This window comes from Falco naumanni, chromosome 15 (genome assembly GCF_017639655.2).
Source record: "Falco naumanni isolate bFalNau1 chromosome 15, bFalNau1.pat, whole genome shotgun sequence".
NCBI classification, from domain to species: domain Eukaryota; kingdom Metazoa; phylum Chordata; class Aves; order Falconiformes; family Falconidae; genus Falco; species Falco naumanni.
The window spans coordinates 5664334-5683514 of record NC_054068.1 but is presented as its reverse complement, the minus strand read 5'-3'; the positions used below and the strand labels follow the sequence as shown (position 1 = coordinate 5683514).

The window sequence follows — 19181 nt, the reverse complement described above, 5'->3', positions numbered from 1 at the left end:
TCATATGAAATTGCATAATATATAATTGTGCAAAGAATCTTTATCCTTCACGTTCAGTGGAGCCTATGATTTGCTCTGCAATCACATGCTTTATATTGAAATAATTCTTTTCTCAGAGGATTTTAAAATTAACAGCATTGAACTCAGTTAAGTACCTTATCTAGGAACAAAAGCACAAAGTTAAAAAAAATCCCTTATTTTTAATGATTCCTGCCATACTTTCATGGAGTGAATTCAGGTCACGTATGGGAGAATATGTTATAGTGATTATTTGTGAAAAGATGTTTAATTCAGAGTTGTGCCACTGGGTTCACTCTGGAACAGCTTGTATATAAAGAAATACAGCACATGACAGTTCAGTGATGGTATTTCATTAATTAATAAAATAGCCCATTTTAAATTTCACAGAATGGAAAGAAAAGGATGACGCCCTGCTCTGAAATGTTTGTCATTCCCAAAGAGCCAAATTCAGAACAGTGCATAGGTATTTCTTGTCTTTTTCTCTCCCTACCTGCCAAATGGGGCAAGCACCCCTATGCAGTGTCTAAACTTTTATCTGAAATGCTGAAGGTGATGTTTCAGAGTCCTTCAACCCCATTCCTGCAGTATGTCTGGCTGCTTCATATAGGCTCATAAGGAGCAAAGAGGTGAGTTATGTTTTTCTTACTTCTCCTTTGAATCAGTGAAAGAGTTAATGAGAATGTGCAAGAATTATAGTGTATGTGCTAGGGATTAAAGATCAGCTATTACAAATTGTCAATCTATAAACCACCAGCCACTAGCCTGCATTGCACTTTGACCTTATCTTTATATGTAACAGGAAAGAGCTGTTCTTAGCCCAGACAGGAGGGGACCACTAGGGCTGCGGGAGCAGCGGGGTGGAGAACACAGGAACCATTTATTACATGAAAGATGGATATGATATTTGGTAGAAATAAAGAAGAACATCCAGAGCCCATAAAAGCTGAGGTGCAAGGTAAGTGACAGAAAATCTGTTCTAATACGTCCGGTTACTTTGGTGTTTTCAAATACGTAAACACTGGAAGACTTGTTTGCCCAAGACAACGCTGAAAAGCGAAACTGGGAAAGGGAGAAGCATAAATGAATTTTCTTTAAAGGGCCGATCTCCAATAAAATTTGTGCCTCGACTGTGGGATTTTTCTCACTTCTTGGGCATTTCTGTGCACTTTTCAAAAAAGTCCGTTAGAACAGGATTCACTGAAGTTGGTGGTGTATTTAATCTGGTGACAACCCCTCCCCCATGGCTCTGCGCAGGCTTTCGGTTTCTCCTCTCTGTAACCCTCTCCTACCCTTCCTCTGTCTGCTTATGCTCTTCCTTGCCTCCTGGAGAGCGTCACTAACATTGGGGCTCTTCAACAATAGTATTTCTAAGTAGAAAAGCAGCAGCAGTGATGCCACCGCATACCGTCAAAAAGAGGTCTCAGAAGTTAATCCAGTAAAAACAGTGGAATATCCTTCAGTGAGGTAGCTTGAAGTGGCTCTCTAGGGATGAACGCTTGATCAATCTATTATTTTTACTGGGTTTTTTTAACTTTACAGCAGAGTTTTTTTGCTACAGCTACAGGAGAGGTCTCTTGCTAAAAACACCTTATTAGTAAATATGTGCTGCATTGTTTGTAATATGTAGCCCAAGAAATGACCGGCATCTAATACCAATTCTAAAGTCACTTCCCGAGTACCACAGTTAAAACCCCAACAATTAAAACTTTCATTACTTTGTTGTTGTTGTTCAGTTTGGTGGCTGAATTGAAAAAGATTTTGTTTCAGGTCAGAAAAAGTGCTTTGTTATAATCTGCAGTGAGTTTATGCCTTTCAATATTTTTTTTCCTCAAGGTAAAAAGTTATGATCGAAACATTTGAAGTTGTTTCCAAACAAACCATTTATCAGACCTGATCTGTATTATGGCATGGTTTATTTAAACAAAGACTGCATATTTCAGTAAATAAAATTATGTATACAAAATATTCCTTCATTGGTAATGAAGTTTCAGTATTTACCAATTATGAAAACTGAAGAGAACCTTGACCTCTTTAAGTATTTTTCTAGCCCTGAGCTCTTCCAGTATTTTGGCTCTGTGTTACACAATATCTGCACTGTACATATCACCCCATACTTCTAATGTCAACTGTAATTTAACCCATGTTCTAAACACTGTACAGCCATGTGGTTGTGTAAGACTCTGTTGCTATCTTAGTTAATAAACTTCCAAATATTCAGAGATTTTAACTGTACCAGTTTTGTGTCTTCGTGTGGTATGGAAAAGTACCATTATTTCCACTTTAGATAAAAGTCTGAAGCAAAAAAGATACAAGGTCCAGATTTTTAAACCTACTTAAGCACTTTAGGATGCTGATTGGTACTCAGTGTGATTTACAGAAATTCTTAGTTCCCACTAAGATGAATTTTCATCTGAAAACCTCACTACATGACACTTTGCTCCATGCTTTTCATACTGGAATCATGGCAGCAACGACACTGAATTACACCAGGAGTTTCAGAAGCTGTATCAAGTCCTCCCCTTTCCCCTCTGTTTATCTCTTCCAGTGAAATTATTTTATTGGCCTGAAACTTTTTGAGCATTCTGATATAGAGTAATAATCTCTAAACAAAATTTTTAGCCCTAGGTGCTGCAAGATGTTCACTGAATTGCAGAAAGAGTTGCTTTTCTTGGATGATGGGCCCCAAAGTAGAAAATAGTTTTACTGGGTCAAAATCTCACAAAACCTCATATGCAGCAGAAATATTACATTTGCACTGCAGGGAAAGAAGGACTGGTTGCAGCAAGCCCACGTGCAGTCAGCCCCGACTCAGTGTTAGCAAAAGGTTTGTTGCAGCCCATGCTCTTTGCACAGATTTACAATCATGAGCGGCATTGGTAGGAGGGTAGGAGCACAGAAAAGCACACTCGTTACACTGCAGTCACCGGTAGTATTGGAGAAATAGCAGAGCCTACCGTCTTCTATTGCCAAATAACAGAAAACTGTGGAAAGGGAAGTGGCAAGAACAGAAACACTTATATTTTAGGCATATAAGCAGACTAAACTTGTTCAGCAATTAACATTCAGTAGTCAGCCAAACAAAAATTCTGTATCTATTTTGAATATATACTTTTTTAAGATCCTAATCCTATTGTCTCTGAAGGATTTTTTCTCTTTTGCTAACTTGTGGTTTCCTGTCTTCTCACTAACTGTTCTTAGTTGCTTGAGTTTCATGGAATTATCTGTATTAAAGGTTAATCCTTGTTCATCTTATACAAAAAAGTACTGGAATCATTGCATTGGAACTTCTTGTATTAGAAAGGCAAGGTTTGATTTTCAAGGCTCTTCTAGAATATAATAATAGTAATAATAATACTAGCAATGACAATGAAAGTACATCCATTGTGTCAAAATTTTTAATCTTCCTCATGTATTCCAGAACTGTAACCCTATGTGGCATACAATATTATTTGGTTAGCCTGACTGAGAATACATTTTCAGTAAAGCTGACATTTGCTCCATATCCTTCCTTTGCATTTGAATGGTTTTTCCTTGTGTCCTTTATGTCATTTGTTTGAAGAAATGGCAAACATCCTTGTCTCCCTTACCTAAAAAGATGAAAATTCAGGAAATGGTCTCAGAGAGAGTGGCCAAAGTCCCTTTAGGATCTCAGAAAGTCTTACAGCAAAACAACCGTTACCTCTCTGCAACTACATCAGCTTTGACAAAAATGAGTATTTCCATAGGAGGACACTTCTATCTGTTATAGAGGGAGTATTAATAAGAAAGTGTGTCAATATATTCAACATAGGGTTCACAAATTAAATGATAAGGAGAACTAAATGTTGTGAATAGCTTTTTATGCAGAGACAATGTTCAGCGTAGGAATTGTGTGGAAAAGTGGTATGTGGTTTTAAATGTTCCCTCAGGAAGCATACACACACAGAAGCAAGTGAAGCCTTTAATTTAGTATCTGATAGGCTTTTGTTCAGCTCTTTAACCCTAACAACATTCTTTAATTGTTATTATTCTGTGTGTCAAATGGTAGGTATTTTCTTGCAGGGATTTGATGAGGAACATTTCTTATTCAAACCTCAAGAGTACTTATGTATATATTTTCAGTATAATATTCCTAGCCTTTATTTGTGTTCAAAACACCAACATTATGACTAGTGTCACAAAAGCACTCCCAAAATGACACTACATTATGCTGTGTAATTTAATAAATGAAATTTTTACTGGAATTCATTTAGTCCGAAGTTTAAATGGATATACTGAAGGCCAATGCAAGTCATATAATCTATAAAATATGTTTATTTCTGATAAGCTCTAGCTTTTCCTGGCATGAGTAAAAGGGTTTAAATATATCACTTTAAAATCTGAGTGCAAGAAAGAAAGGTCCAGCTTTCTTTACTTGCTGATATTTAGCAAATTACATTCCAGCAATCTCATCTTCTTATAGTAATCTCACATAGCAATATTCATACAGGATATTACTAGTGCCACATTTTTGAGCAGACAGTATTTCAGTTAACCCAAACTCCGACATAATTATATGCTATTACAGAGCTCAACACACCCATAGTGTGTCTGCCTCTATGAAGCCTATGCCCTTAGGAAAATTATCCTGTGACATGCCCCTCACCTAAATGGATGGGTACTGGTATCTCCTTTTTGCTTGTAGGTGAGGTGCCCACCTGGCTGCAAGGGATACTGCTCCGAAATGGCCCAGGGATGCACACTATAGGGGACACTACGTATAACCACTGGTTTGATGGCTTGGCTCTGCTGCATAGCTTTACATTTAAAAATGGTAAGTTATCAGATTGAAAAAAGCTCAACAACCTGAATCTTGGTGCCTTATGCTGCTAATTCTGTTTAGAGTTTGATTAGTGTTAGAATGTTGCAGGTTTTGTCCGCAGAGTGGCATATGTGGTGAGGTGTGAGTGCTTTGGGGAAAGTCTCGGCAAACATACACTCACACCTCACTCTCCACAGCAGCAGCAGGAGTATCTCTGCAGGGCTGTTATCAGAAAGAGATTATGTTTGTCATTTTTCTCTCGAGTGCCAAAGTTCAATATTGTCTGCACTGCGGGACAGCCTGCAGCCAGCTCTGCACAGGTCTCCGCAGGGCAGCCTTTGCCTTCCACCCAAAGCAAGAAAACCTCTGTTGTTTCAAACTGGATCAGCCAAAAGTACTGTAATATCTAATATCCAGAGGCTTTTCTGTTGTGGATGAGCAACCTAGTTTCAGGGGAGGCTAACATTCCCTTTTTGAGATTTGGTTGCAGCTATAACAGCTGCCAGGAGAGAAACTGGGCCACTGTGTCACTTCACAACTCAAACCTCACTTACGTGTACTTGACACCCCTACAAGCAGTCCTCCTACTTGTCATCCTTATGGAGGGGAAACAGGCAGCTCCTCAATCCTAAACAGCTTCATTTTTTGCTTTCAGTTAAAGTATTTTTTATCCATTCAGCTGTTTTACAGTGTGAGGTAGGATGTTTTATACCTAGATCTGTAAAAGAACTGGGGTTTACTCCTGTCATCCTCCATTCCTAATATTTGCTTTTTAGTTTCCGTTTCTGTGATTGGAGGCATTTAATGCAACAGCAGGATCTCCTTCCCTGTCCAGCTCTGCATCCTTAACAAAATAAGCTATAAAGAAATGACCAGTGTTTTTTAAATTGTTAGTATATTTCACTTACCCAAAGCAAACAGAGCTCAGTTAGTTCAAGTATAGCGGTCTATTAAATTGTTTAGGGTAGACATTGATTCCTTCAAGCCTTTCGTTACTTTCTCATAACTAAATTTTGCCAATACAAGTGATTTATCACCACCCATACATTGAGGATCAATTAATCATTTTTACACAGGCTGTTTTGGTTTACTGGTATAGCTTATCCAAATCCCTCCATTTCTCTCCCCAGTCCCCCAGTATTGTCCAAATGTATTGGGAGTTGTGGAAGCTAGACAAATCGTTACCAATCTCAGCAGCCACAAGAACAGTCCTGGGTTCCTTAAGCGAGCTGGAAAAGCCTTCTAGAACAGGGAGTTAGGGGCACTGGCCATTTCATTACAAACTTCCCTTAGCAAAAGGACAACTGCTTGAGAAACTTTCTCTGACTTTACCTGTGCTAATTTTCTAAAGAACTCCGTATGAATTGTGTCTGAAACCTGTTTGGCCTTTGTCAGGTGAAGTTTACTACAGAAGTAAGTATCTCCAAAGTGACACGTACAACTGCAACATAGAAGCAAACCGAATTGTGGTGTCTGAGTTTGGAACGATGGCTTATCCAGATCCATGCAAAAACATATTTTCCAAGTAAGCAGCGCGTTTTCCAACAGGATTCTTCTATCTACTTCTCTCTCCAGCACAGATGGCTTTCTGTGTACTCCTGACACATATTTCCAAATACAAACTTTCTTTTGTAAATTTACAATTGCTAAATGTTGAAAATACCTAGAGATATATCCAGCATTGTACTATGTACTATTGTAATATGGATTATTCTAAGGCAAATATTTTAAATTCATTTTATGAACAATATTGGCTGTTTTATACACTATTGGAAGTAAATTTTGTTGTAATTTTGAAAAAGCAGTATTTTCTTTTTCAAGTGTTTCACAGAAGTTTGTAAAAATGGTACTCTATAAGGGGAGAAGCAGCAAGAAAGGAAAAGATTAAGAGATGGAGAAGGAATTTATGCAAAGTCTATTCAACAAAAAGGAAAAAAAAGCATGGAGAACAAAAAAAAAGAGAAAAAAAAAGAAAAACTTCTGGATTAAAGGTCGTTTTTACCAAAAAAAAAAAGAAAGTGACAAAAAATTTCAGTTGTTTCTTGAGTCAGGTGCAGTACTTTGAAGGACTACACCCATAGGGCTGGGCTAATCTTATGTTCAAAATCAGAACCACTTGGGATCACTGCAAGAGCTGCTTGTGTACCATTGGGAGGGATGATAGGCTGCATATGAGAGACAAGGCATCAGCCATTGTGTTATCACCTGTCCTGTAACATTGGCTGTGGGTATTCCCTAACAAATGCAAGTAGCTCACTGATCTCTTCTCCCTTGCTGAACTACCTCTAATGACCTTGAATTTGATACTTGGTAAGAGCATGTGCATGAATACTTATTGCAAAACAGTTTATATGCTCTGCGTTGTTACCCTGAGATAAGATGCTTTTCTTCCCTCTTTCAGCAGTGATAGGGTAATGCTGGCATTTTAAGTTCAAAAGGGATATAAGGAGCTTTGTCTTGTCTTCAAGTGAATATGATAAAATCCTGTATTAAGGAAAGCTGTCAAGCCCATGTGTGAAGTTGTTGAAATCAGAGTTGTGGTACAGGATAATACCAGGATTAAAGATATTCCATCAGGGGGTATATGAATCTGTCTATTTTATGAAGGCATAGGCCAAATTTTCACAAGGTATGCACAGGAGAGTAATTAGCCCATCCTGATAAACGAGTGCTATGTTACAGCTGACAGCAGGACTGGACCTGGGTGCCCATTTGTGTGTGGAAAAACAAGTTGCATGCATGTCCTTAACCCTTGCCCAGGACAAGGGCATTGGAGAAGTCCACCTCCTCTGCATTTCCCCCCTTTCCACCGAGACAAGGGCACTGCAGGGGAGGGACAGAGCCAGCTCCATGCCCCTGCTGCTGTGCACAGCCTGTGCTGCTGGGGTGCCTTCTGCTTTGCGCGGGGTACAGGCTAGTACAGCTGCTGCTGCTGCTTCAATGAACCAATATGAAATTTCCCTCCGTACAGGGCGTTCTCATACTTGTCTCACACCATTCCTGAGTTCACAGACAACTGCCTGATCAACATTATGAAAACTGGGGATGACTTTTATGCTACCAGTGAGACTAACTTCATCAGGAAAATTAACCCGCAGACTCTGGAGACATTAGAGAAGGTATAAATGACTGTCTGTCATTCTGGTTCCTCTTCTGCTAACGAATAAAGTTTCGGGCTGACTCATAAGGATCCTTTAACATGTGCAGGACACAAAACTGGAAAGACACTTCCCTTCTTCTACTGTTCCCTTACTTTTGAAATCACAAAGGGAAATTGTGAAGATACCATATCTTTTAAGAACTTGTGAGTGCAAAATTAAATCCCAGGTAGTTTGGGAGAAGGTGGTCTTTGAGCAATTTCACTTGTACGTAATCAGGTTTCAGGAATAATACCACATATCATGCTTAGGAGATTATTTTGGATTATTTCCATTATTATGCATCTGTAGTTATCAAATGATTTACATAATTAACAATTCAGCAGGTCAGTTATATGACTGCTTTTCAAGTACCTTATGCAAGATATTGGGTAATTATTAAAATGAAAAGTTGTCATGTTAAAATACACAATTGAGATTTTTTTCTGACGTGCAGTACAGTTTGAGTGCAATTCCCAAGCTTTAAATAAAATAGAAATATTTTTGCCCCAGAAGATTGCTAGACTCATAGCCCTGTTAAATAAGCTGCTTTCAGGATGAAGTGGGCATTTGCAGAATAACTTCTTTAGCCAATCCTCCTGTTGTGTTACGCGGCTGCAAGGGAGAAGTGAAGGTAATTCAGATTCCGTAACTTGTTGAATTGGGAAATCATTTGAGTACTTATATAAGAAGTCATTTGGCTTAATTGTTTACATTTTGAGGACTTTTGAAAATGGGGTACCGATAAAAGGCTGCCAGTGCTAAAAAGCTGGTGGATTTGTGGTGTTAACTGAGACTGATTTTAATTCTCTTATGCATCTCTAAAATCTCCTATTGTATCATTTTCCAGGTTGACTACAGCAAATATGTAGCTGTAAATGTGGCAACTTCTCACCCACACTATGACAGTGCTGGAAATGTTCTCAACATGGGTACTTCAATAGTTGATAAAGGGAGGACAAAATACATTATGTTTAAGATTCCTCCCTCTGTGCCAGGTAAGATCTGTCTTTTATCAATATTTTCTAGAAACCTGTCAGCATTTTCTTTTCTTCTGACGTTAAGGGGTTGTGACACAGCTCTTCTAGAAACCAGTGATGTTAATTTTCTTAATTTTAATTTATTGTGAACTTAATGTTAACAGCTTAGCCTGTCTGGGTATATGCTATTACAAAGGTTCATCTTGAATATGGTGTAAACAGGGTATTTTAGTGTGAAGAACATTGCTTTTATAAGAATTCTACTTTGAATATTACTAGAGTCAACTAACTCTTTTAGAAGAATTTCCATTCCCTGTATTGTGATGCATAGAAGGAGGATGAACAGATACAATTTTATCTATCTATCTATCTATCTATATAAATATATATAAATTGAAGTTGTAAATTTTGATTTTCTTCATAAATGAAAATGCTCTTAAAATGCTGATACTGTGATTATAGGGAAGCATAATGCAAAATAGTACCTAATATAGAGTTAATTCCTCTCTAACCTGGCCTACCCTAGACCCTGCTGAAATACTGTTCACAGAACAAATCACTTGCTCTTTTTCCTTTAAGACAATCTTTTTGTGTGTGCGTTGTTGTTTAAAATTAGCTGCTAATGTGATTGAAAGTCTGTGCCTTGGCTGAACAATTAAGAGGCCTTCCACAGCTGAAAGACAAGTTTGAAATTTCTAGCTGGGGCTCAAAGTCAGTATAGATCAAAAAGGAACTTCTGCTTAGAATTTCAAAAACATGGGGTCATTTCAATCCCCCGGTAAAGCTGCTGATTTAATTGAACATCTTTCTCCTCTATGCTGGAACTTGTGAAGACAGTAACCAGTGGAATCAAATGCTAAGATGAGGGGGCTCTGTCTAAATCGATCCAGCATTGTGGTATTACTACGTTCCTTCACTCAGATGCAAACTCCTATGTTAATTCTGCAGGAGTAAACTAACCACCTTCTTAACTGAAATTGCAAATAAAACTGAGAGGAACCTGTTCTTCCCTACTTCATACATGGCAGAAGTTGAAGCACAAGATTGGATAGGAATTTATTATAAATATAATTTTCTTTTTTTATCATTTATACTCAGAAAAAGAAAAGAAGAAATCTTGTTTTAAGCATCTAGAAGTGGTATGCTCCATCCCTTCTCGCTCTCTGCTCCACCCAAGCTACTACCATAGCTTTGGAATCACAGAAAATTACATTATCTTCGTGGAGCAGCCATTCAAACTGGATATTGTCAAAATGGCAACTGCTTACATCCGAGGTGTGAACTGGGCTTCCTGCCTTTCCTATCATAAGGAGGATAAGGTATTTTTCCCAATGCTAAGCAATGGAGTCAGACAGGCCACTGATCTCTTTCACAGTTCTGTTTGTCATCTAGTTCATTAATTTCAGTAATCCCTCTTTTTTTTAACCCTTGACTTTCATGTTGAGCATTTTTTTTAGAAGTTGTATTTTTTTGAATACTATCTCCCATCTCCAGAAATGTCACAAACAAATATCTGATGCTGAAGTGCTTGAGAAAGACAGTAGTTTGGCATTGTTAGAAATTCTGTGTGCTAGCAGAGAAATTCAAAACCAACTAGTGTCTCAGACACGTATAGTTGCTGTGTATTGTGGAAGAGATCTACTCTATCCATTGCATCAGATAGGAGAGCCAAACGGCCAACAAAAGGAGAGTCTTTCACTGTGGCAAATGAGGAAAAAACCTGTTTTCTGAGGACCTTATTTCCACATGCTTTGGCCATCAATAAGTGGGGCATGCTGGGGCAGAGGGCACCCGTACAGCACTGCACAGAGCCTCTGGACTAAGGCAGATTTGTTTAACTTAAAAATAGAGCAGGGGATTTCCCAGGTTTTACAAGAAAACTTCAGCCCTCAGCCTAGCCCAAATAGTAATTTACAGCAGTAAAATGAGTTTAAAGCACTTCCACACTCATTTTACTCTTGCATTTTGTGGTCTTTAGGTTGGAATCTCTTGTCTCCTAGCAGCAAATCCTGAGTTCTTAATATGCTTCAGTAGAAACAGACAATACATTAGAATGTTGATGGCTGCCATTAGAACACAGTTTCCTAAATAACTATTTGCTGATCATTAATGGTTTTAAACAATGTTTCCTGTCTTTCAGACTTGGTTTCACTTTGTAGACAAGAAGACTAAAAAAGAAGTATCCACCAAGTTTTATAGTGATGCTATGGTGGTTTTTCACCATATAAATGCCTATGAAGAGGATGGCCACATTATTTTTGATCTTATTGCCTATACAGACAACAGCTTATATGAGATGTTCTATTTAAAAAAACTGACTGAAGTCTTTGAAGAGAACAAGCTTACCTCCATGCCAACCTGCAAACGATTTGTTGTTCCTCTGCAGTACAATAAGGTAGAAAGAAAACGGCTTTTTAACCTGTTCTTTGATCAGTCATTTTAAATACATCAGTGTGTGTGAATAATGGGCAAATTATTAGTTACAAGCCCTTATGTGCAAATTTCTGATTCTTTAAAAATAGCATATACAGAAAGTGTGCAGGAGTTTTGTTCTGTGTACATATTGTGAGAAATGGCAATGAGCAGCTGGACGTACAGTTACATGGATCTCGGTTCTGATACCATCCGTTATGGAGAACAGAACTATTGGGTGTATGTAACTTCCTTCCCAGTGAGATGATTTGTAAAATGCTATCAAATATGAGCAGATATGTAAACTTGGCTGTTGGCTGGAAGGGCATGCACATGAGGTTTTGCACAATCTGTTTTTTCCACTTCACTGAAAGCTTGTAGGTAATACACATATGCTCCCAACTGTTACAATGGTTTTATTAAAATTAGAAGATTTCATTTAAGTGTGAGATTTACCAGGAAGAGGAAATATTTTCAGTTTAATTTAAAACATTGTTTTACATCATTGTTTGCAGGGAAGATTTTGTACTGCACAGCAACTTGGGTAGGTTTCTGCCTGATACGTTTGGAATGGATACTACTTTTTCTTTCTACATCCTAGAATGGCACTGCTTTGTTCATGTCTCGAGTTATGCAGCAATAACAAAGGATGTGTTGGATCACACCAGCTAGCCAAACTATCCTGAAATCTGAAGAATTGGGCAGTAGCATATTAAAAACAAGAGTGCATTACACTTGTTTTTGCACTTGGTTTATAGCAGGTGCAAAAATCTAACCTCGGTGACTTTTCGTGGGAATTTGATACCTAATTCCTTGAAACCCATCTTCATTAATTCAATACACAAACTATGTAATCCATTTATTGTGCTTCTGGAACATATAGCCACGTCTATCTAAACTTTTCTAAAGGTTTGGTGTGATTCAAAATGATTACTCTGTGTTATATTAAAATCCCCTGAGTATAGCAAGATTTCTAATGAAAAGGTCAGAATCTATTACAAGATAAATGCAATAAGAAGGAACTTCCTGAAGCTGGACTGTTTGTTTGATCCCAATACTGTCTATATTAATATCAAACCTGATGAAAGTTCTAAATTAGAAGCATTTTCTTAGAGACAAATTATTTTTTCAGCATATGTCTCTTTCAGGATGCTGAAGTAGGTTCTAATTTAGTCACACTTCCATCAACCGCAACTGCTGTAAAAGAGAAAGATGGCAGCATCTATTGCCAACCTGAAATACTATGTGAAGGTGAGACATATCCATTGTACAAATCTCAAATATATTCTCTTATGCACACATAGATGCATTCTAATATGCTGAATAGCTGTTCATATATGTAAGATCTTTATAAAGCTAAGAGAAATGGAACTATATTAATTAATGAATTTAGTGTAGATACTGACAATTTCTTTCTCTTCTTTACATCCCTCCTCTGGGTCTGTCCAGTAGTATATGACCCTGAACCCCTCAGATATATATTTATCAAGAGTGAAATCCTTTAAATGTCCAAAGTTACATCCATTTTATATTAATATACGATCCCTAGTCTGATCTTACAACTATTAATATGCTTGCAAATCTACCTGTTATAAGAGTAATTTTAGTTCAATAGGTCTGTTCTACATCATAACTTCAGTTATTGCTGTATTTTATAAAGATTGTGTTTGAAAGTGGATTTTTAAACTTTCAGGGGATAGTAACAGGAATATGTAAAGGACAGGTATTTATCTGAAATGAAAGTAATTTCTTAGAATGGTAGCCTCCAATTGTAGCTCATACGTTTACAACTCATGTATTTACAAAGAATGAAAAAAACAAACAAAAAAATTATGTTTATGTGGCTTAATTATGTTGTGTTAATATCTATCTTCAGCTTTTAAGAAATTCAGACATACAAAATCTATGCCACGCCTGTTTTAAATACTGTCAAGGTTTTTCCACAAGGAAAAACTTCCTGAAGACTGGCAAATGAAAATGTACATTTGAATTATTTTTCTTTTCTCATTAGTATGTCTTGAACTTTATTTTTACCCAGGAATAGAACTGCCTCGCATCAACTATGACTATAATGGCAAAACCTACAAGTATGTCTTTGCAACGGAAGTCCAGTGGAGTCCAGTTCCTACAAAGGTTTGATTAACATTTACAAAGTCAGAAACTATGTTTTTAGAACACAAATCAAATTTAAGCAGTTACATGTAGACCATGCTTCAGCAGTCTGGCCCACAATATAGCCTAATCTGATTCATACATGCAAATTCAAAGTGTGTGGTTCTGAGGCCAGAAATGGAACTCTCACTTCCCACCCCTCCCCGCCCCCCCCCATCAAGTTAAAGCTTCTAAATGATGACACTGCAGTTGGGTACTATGCTCATGAACTTCAGCACGTGAAAGCAGGGAGATGAAAAGTTGGACATGTATGTTAACTTACTTGTAGGGTTAATACAGCCTCACTGGGATGAACTCTGGGAACAATGTATCTTCATTTTACTAGTTGAAAATCTGGAACATTATTATCAGCTGTTAAAAACCATGTAGTTCCATAGGCAGCCGCACAAACGCTTTCTTGCAGATGTGACTTGAGATTGGATTCTTGAGTATTCAAGAGTGTATGTGTTTCTGTCAAAACTTTTCTCATTGGTGGGTCATTCCCATGCAAAGAAACACGAAATGACTAAATTCTTATAAGGGTCAGCTCATGTTGTACCGTTTCCCTCCTGAAGTATTAATAAACTCAGGCTTCTTTAGCCAGCTTTGTACTTCCACAAAGTCTCTTGAACACAATAGTTACCGAGACTCTCACTTTTCTGCTAAATTGGGCTGAACTTCCATAACATGCCAAAAGCTACAAGGGAGAGAGTACGAAAAAGAAGTACTAGACAGACATACATCTGTAATATTTTTTCCCTTTAGGAAACCTAACTTAAAAAAAAAAGTTACTGCAATAGTATCTAATCAATTAAAAATACTAAAACAATACATAGTTTTTCAGAAAGCTTCTATCTTTTGCTAGCTAGTTCTGTATTAGAGGGTAGCAAATGCTTCATTTCTGTATGCATGATGCCAGCTTTTCAGGAGACAGCCTAGAGCACAAATAGATGAAGATGAAAAGTATTAATAGTTAAAGGTAAGAGTATTGTACAGACAAACTCACTTGCTCCATGACAAATAAAGTTCACTGTTGTTTCTTGTATATAATTATCACCGCTGATTACAAAATAAAGCTGGATTTCTGCATGATGCAAGAAAATTTATTGCAGCACATCTGACAGTAGCTCAAACAAATCTGCAAGTTTGTGATTTCCAGTGCAGATAATCCCTGCTTGACTTAAATATAATAAAAAATGCTGTTACAAGATTTTTCTTTCACATCACTTGCTCTTTAATGAATGCAGGCACAACAACAGTCATGTATAATCCTTAGGTAAAGTCTGTCAGTAAAACTGCAGTCAGATTGGTTAGAAAGGAGAATTATTCCAAGTCATCTGCTAATTTGGATAGTTTCATTTTTGTGTAAACATACTTTTTGACTAAAGGTCAAAAGGGAAAAGAATATGACTGCATCGGTATGGGTAGAGAAAAGGCCTTAACAGAACTGAACTGAAAATGCCATACATCCCCACTGGTAATTGGTTTGGCCAGGCACTTGACCCATTAATGAGATGAAAATCTGTACTCTGTTCCTTCAGTAAATACCAGTGTCTGCGTGGAATTCTTGCCCCATTGGTTTAATCTTTACACATCACTATTAATAGCCTTTGTTCTGGCATATATTACCTACTTAACAATAGAAGGCCTTGAGAAATATTGAGGTCACAATAAAAGGAAAATAATTCACAGGATTAGAAAACAGAAGGTTTAAATCCTGTTTCCTGCTTTATTACAGAATTGCAGTGATTTGGCACGAGTCACTTAAATGTTCTAGGCTTTGGACTCTTCCTCTCTATAGTGAGGGCATTATTTATAGTGAAGGTTCTCTCATGATCTGTTAGTGTTTGTAGAACACTAAAAGTCCATTAAATGAAAGGTGCAATTGTAATCTAATGCAATGAAATGAAAAGAACACTCTGTGATTATGCAGCCACTAAGCGTGACTCCAAAGCTGAGCAGGTGTTTCCTTCTTGTGATGACATATGCCTTGTTGCTCCTTAGCTCTTAGCATCGGTCCCCCATGCCGGCAGTCTGTTCATGTTGTACTTTTGGAAGAAAAACCACTGTCTGGGTCACTGACATTTTTCTTTTCTGGTCACAACAATTTAGATTGTAAAACTTAATACCCAGACAAAGGAAATGCTTCATTGGGGAGAGAACCACTGCTGGCCATCTGAGCCCATTTTTGTTCCCAGCCCTGATGCAAGAGAAGAAGATGATGGTAAGATAATAACAACGTTCTGAAAGTTGGGATTACATGAGTTTTGCTTCAAATCTTGCAAGTTTCATTGTTCTTTGTCAAGAAAGCTGGGTTGATGCTTCGACTGTGAGATTAAAATTAGAACCAGCTGTTTTTCTCCTGCAGACAAAGCCCCAAAGCAACAATAGGCCAAAATCAGCTTGTGTGGCCATAAACAATAAAATCAATGCTTAGGACTTTCCAGAGAGCCACATGGAGCTGGGTTTTTCAATAGTTTGGAGCAGCTGAAGCTATGGGAAGTCAGTGTTGTTACAGATGAGAACGTGAAGTGGCACCACAAGTCTCCCTGTACTCTCAATCCAGTTCTGTTCTCAGGTGACTCTTCCCAAAGGCAAATGGCAAACAGTTGAACTCATGAGTCCCAAAACTGCCAGGCCCACAATTTGGTGTGGGTTTGCTTTTTTCCTTCCCAATGAACTGCAGGCCGACCACAAAAAAGCACAGAAGAGAAGCATTCATTAGTTCTTTAGCACTCTCAGTAAACTTCCTGATCTAGTAAGCACTTTTAGTTTGTGTCCTAAAATTCTTAGGCGACAAGAATTGTTTCCTGACAGTGTGATCTCTTCTGCTTGGTGTAACTAGTATGCGCTTCTAATTCTTCATTTGTATGTCACAGGTGTTGTTCTGACCTGTGTTGTGGTGTCTGATCCAAAGAAAGCACCCTTCCTGCTTGTCTTGGATGCTAAAACATTCAGAGAGTTGGGCCGAGCCATAATTGATGTAGAAATGCATCTGGACCTGCATGGAATGTTTATACCACAGAAAGATTTGAAGACTGAGACTGAGTAAAATGCTATTCATCCTGTTACACAGACTGAGACAACCTTCTGTGGTTGTGGGTTAGTGTGGGATATCATTCAGGAACAGCCTTGCCTTATGAAAAGAAATGACTAAATGTAGTGCCTTCAATAACCATATGTAATCTCTTCAAAGAGATAAAAGTAACTTTTATTACAAATAACAAAAGATTGGTATTGAGTGCTAATGTTGTATACAACCCGTGGGGCAGGGAATAGGAGACAAAGGTAACAAGAAATGTTTTATTTGAGTAGAATATAGCTTTCTGAGCAAATGAAGTACTGTATTTAGAGGGTGATGTATGGTATGAGTCACATGTGTCTGCAGCTCATGTAACTTTCACAGACTGTTTCAAGACTGCAATTCATGATGAAAGTTGTCTCCTGCCAGGAACCCTCACGTTAAACTGCCTGCTATGATGCTGATAATTCATGGCAATGCATTTTCTTGGTGCTTGATTTCTTAAACTCTGCTGTAACCAAAGTATTACACTGAGGTGCTACGACTTTCTAATTTAGAACCTAAAAAGCCCTGCTTTGCTAGTAACTTCAGGGTGTATTTTTCCCTTTTATGTTGACAAAACCAAGTAACTTGAAATAGAATATATGGTTTTATGTAGCATTCAATTATACTTTAGTGCTATTCAATCTTAAGGACTTGGTATTTAAATCAGTTTTCCTTGAGGAGAGTATCTGACATGACATTTCAGGTAATTAGATTATTAAATTGTGTAAAAGATAAACAGAAATGTAGTATTTATTAATTTGCTAATAGTGTCTGTTAATAACAGCATGTATATGAATAAGGACAGTGTATTTCTAGCAGAATGCAGATACATATTCAACAAGCTGTTTAAGTAAAGGAATGAAAGGCTTAAGTTAGACCTCATCTGAACTACAAGCTCATGTTGCTATAGCTGAGCATTTGCTTTATTGCCTGCTTAGGAGCATCCATATTCTGACACAGGTTTATCGTTGCCTGTAACAGATGCTTCCCAATAAAAACACCAAACTCTCATTCACAGTCACAATTAAAAAGCGTGTTTCAACATAGCGTTCAAATGCCAAGTATACCGTGGCTGGTTTTTGTTATAGGAAAGGCATCTCCTAATCCCCTGAGTGTATTCCTGTTTTCTGATTTGGGCCATTGATTTTTCTTTAAATGAGAGCTTTTTTTTCTTTTAATTGTATGTTCCTATTGCAGCTAGCTTTACAGGTGGAGGCAATTTTACTCATGGAGAAAACTAGGTGTATTTCCATCCATTTTAGGTGCTTACCTGCTCTGTATGCAATCACCACACTACTCAGGTATTTCTCACTCTTCTGTATACCCACTCTTACAGTGTCTCTGCTGCTCACTGTGTTTTACAGGTAGGAAACAGAATGGAATCATTGTCATTTACTATCTCCTCATCACATCAGGGCTTTGGTGACTTGTTCGTGATTACACAAGATGTTTATGGCAGAGCAGGAATTGAACCAACATCATCCCCCATTCTTGTTTGCTCTGTAACAACTATACCTCCCTTCCTCTGCTTAAGCCTTTACAGTTTATAATATACAGGCTTATTTCTGTACAGGCTACTTTTAATGTAAAAAAAGTTACTGTGGTCAGATCTATAGTTAAAATATGCAGTTTGGAGCATTAAAACTTTTAGGTATTCCATAAAATACAAATAACCATTCCAGTAAGTGTGTCTGCAGAAACTGTAATCTTTTGTGCTTTCAAGACATATTGCCACTACTATTTTAAATAAAATTATCTTCTAAAGAAGAAATTTAATTCCATTTTCGTAAGTAATATGGAATCAGTACTGGAATAGATAACTGACTTCTGATGCTGGCAAAGGACACCAACTGTGGAGTTGTTTCTTTTAATCTGAAAAAGTTTGGATTTAACAAGTCTCCACAAATATTTCTGGAATTGCAAGGTGGTAATGAATCAAAAGTATAACGATTATTATAGATCTCTTTTTAAGAGTTTGTCTCCAGAATTTCTTCTGTAGAATTCATAGTGTTATGTTTTCAGGTGATCACGAGTTTGGATACAGGTGTTACTGGACTTCTGAGGAGCTAATTCTTACTGGCAGAGATGATATGATAGGGGAATATTCATCACAAAAAACAATCGGATTTGTTATCTGCAGTCCAAGAAAGCACACGTGTTATTTGTGTTCATGTATACTGCAGAAAGTAAATTCTAAGAAGTTGTCTTGGGTATGATTTTTTAAACAAAGTGTGCCATAATCCCTTGGTCAGTATTACACACGATTTGATTAGCATCAAGTTTGTAGTCAGGCTGAAGAGAAAAACAGTGATGTAAATCTGGATTTGCCAATCCCAGTATCCTCCGGTGGCAGAGACAACGCAGATAAAACCATATGGCTAATCATGAATTTGTTCAAGAATGTTTTTAGCAGCTGCAATAGTAATCTGACGAAACATTTACCCTGGGTATGGTAATGCACTGTATCATTTCCAGGGTGACAATAACAAGGGGGAATGCATATACGCTTTGCCAAGTGGCTGCAAGGCTTGCGGTTTTTTGTTGTTGTGGTAACATGGCACATGGTAATCAGTCTGTCATTTGGTTTGCTTCTCTGACATCCTTCACTACGAATGAAATCTTGAGGGACAGAA

At 37.6% G+C, this 19181-nt stretch overlaps 1 protein-coding gene across 1 annotated transcript; it reads left to right on the top strand.

The window, feature by feature from the left end:
- Positions 1 to 820: 820 nt before the first annotated feature.
- BCO1 (beta-carotene oxygenase 1) lies at positions 821 to 18752 on the top strand. The gene is made up of 11 exons (XM_040615155.1): positions 821 to 976; positions 4685 to 4813; positions 6197 to 6326; positions 7773 to 7920; positions 8789 to 8936; positions 10017 to 10237; positions 11059 to 11313; positions 12479 to 12581; positions 13369 to 13463; positions 15594 to 15705; positions 16361 to 18752. The coding sequence occupies exons 1-11, from the start codon at positions 913 to 915 to the stop codon at positions 16531 to 16533; spliced, it is 1578 nt and encodes a 525-aa protein (XP_040471089.1). The 5' UTR covers positions 821 to 912; the 3' UTR covers positions 16534 to 18752.
- The last annotated feature ends 429 nt before the right edge of the window (positions 18753 to 19181 follow it).

What these genes read in the sequence shown, in the direction of transcription:
- BCO1 (XM_040615155.1), top strand. Translation starts at nt 913, where the DNA reads ATGGATATGATATTTGGTAGAAATAAAGAAGAACATCCAGAGCCCATA. An exon ending in TAGCTTTACATTTAAAAATG is followed by an intron (nt 4,814 to 6,196) that starts GTAAGTTATCAG and finishes GGCCTTTGTCAG; the next exon opens with GTGAAGTTTACTACAGAAGT. An exon ending in TGCAAAAACATATTTTCCAA is followed by an intron (nt 6,327 to 7,772) that starts GTAAGCAGCGCG and finishes CCCTCCGTACAG; the next exon opens with GGCGTTCTCATACTTGTCTC.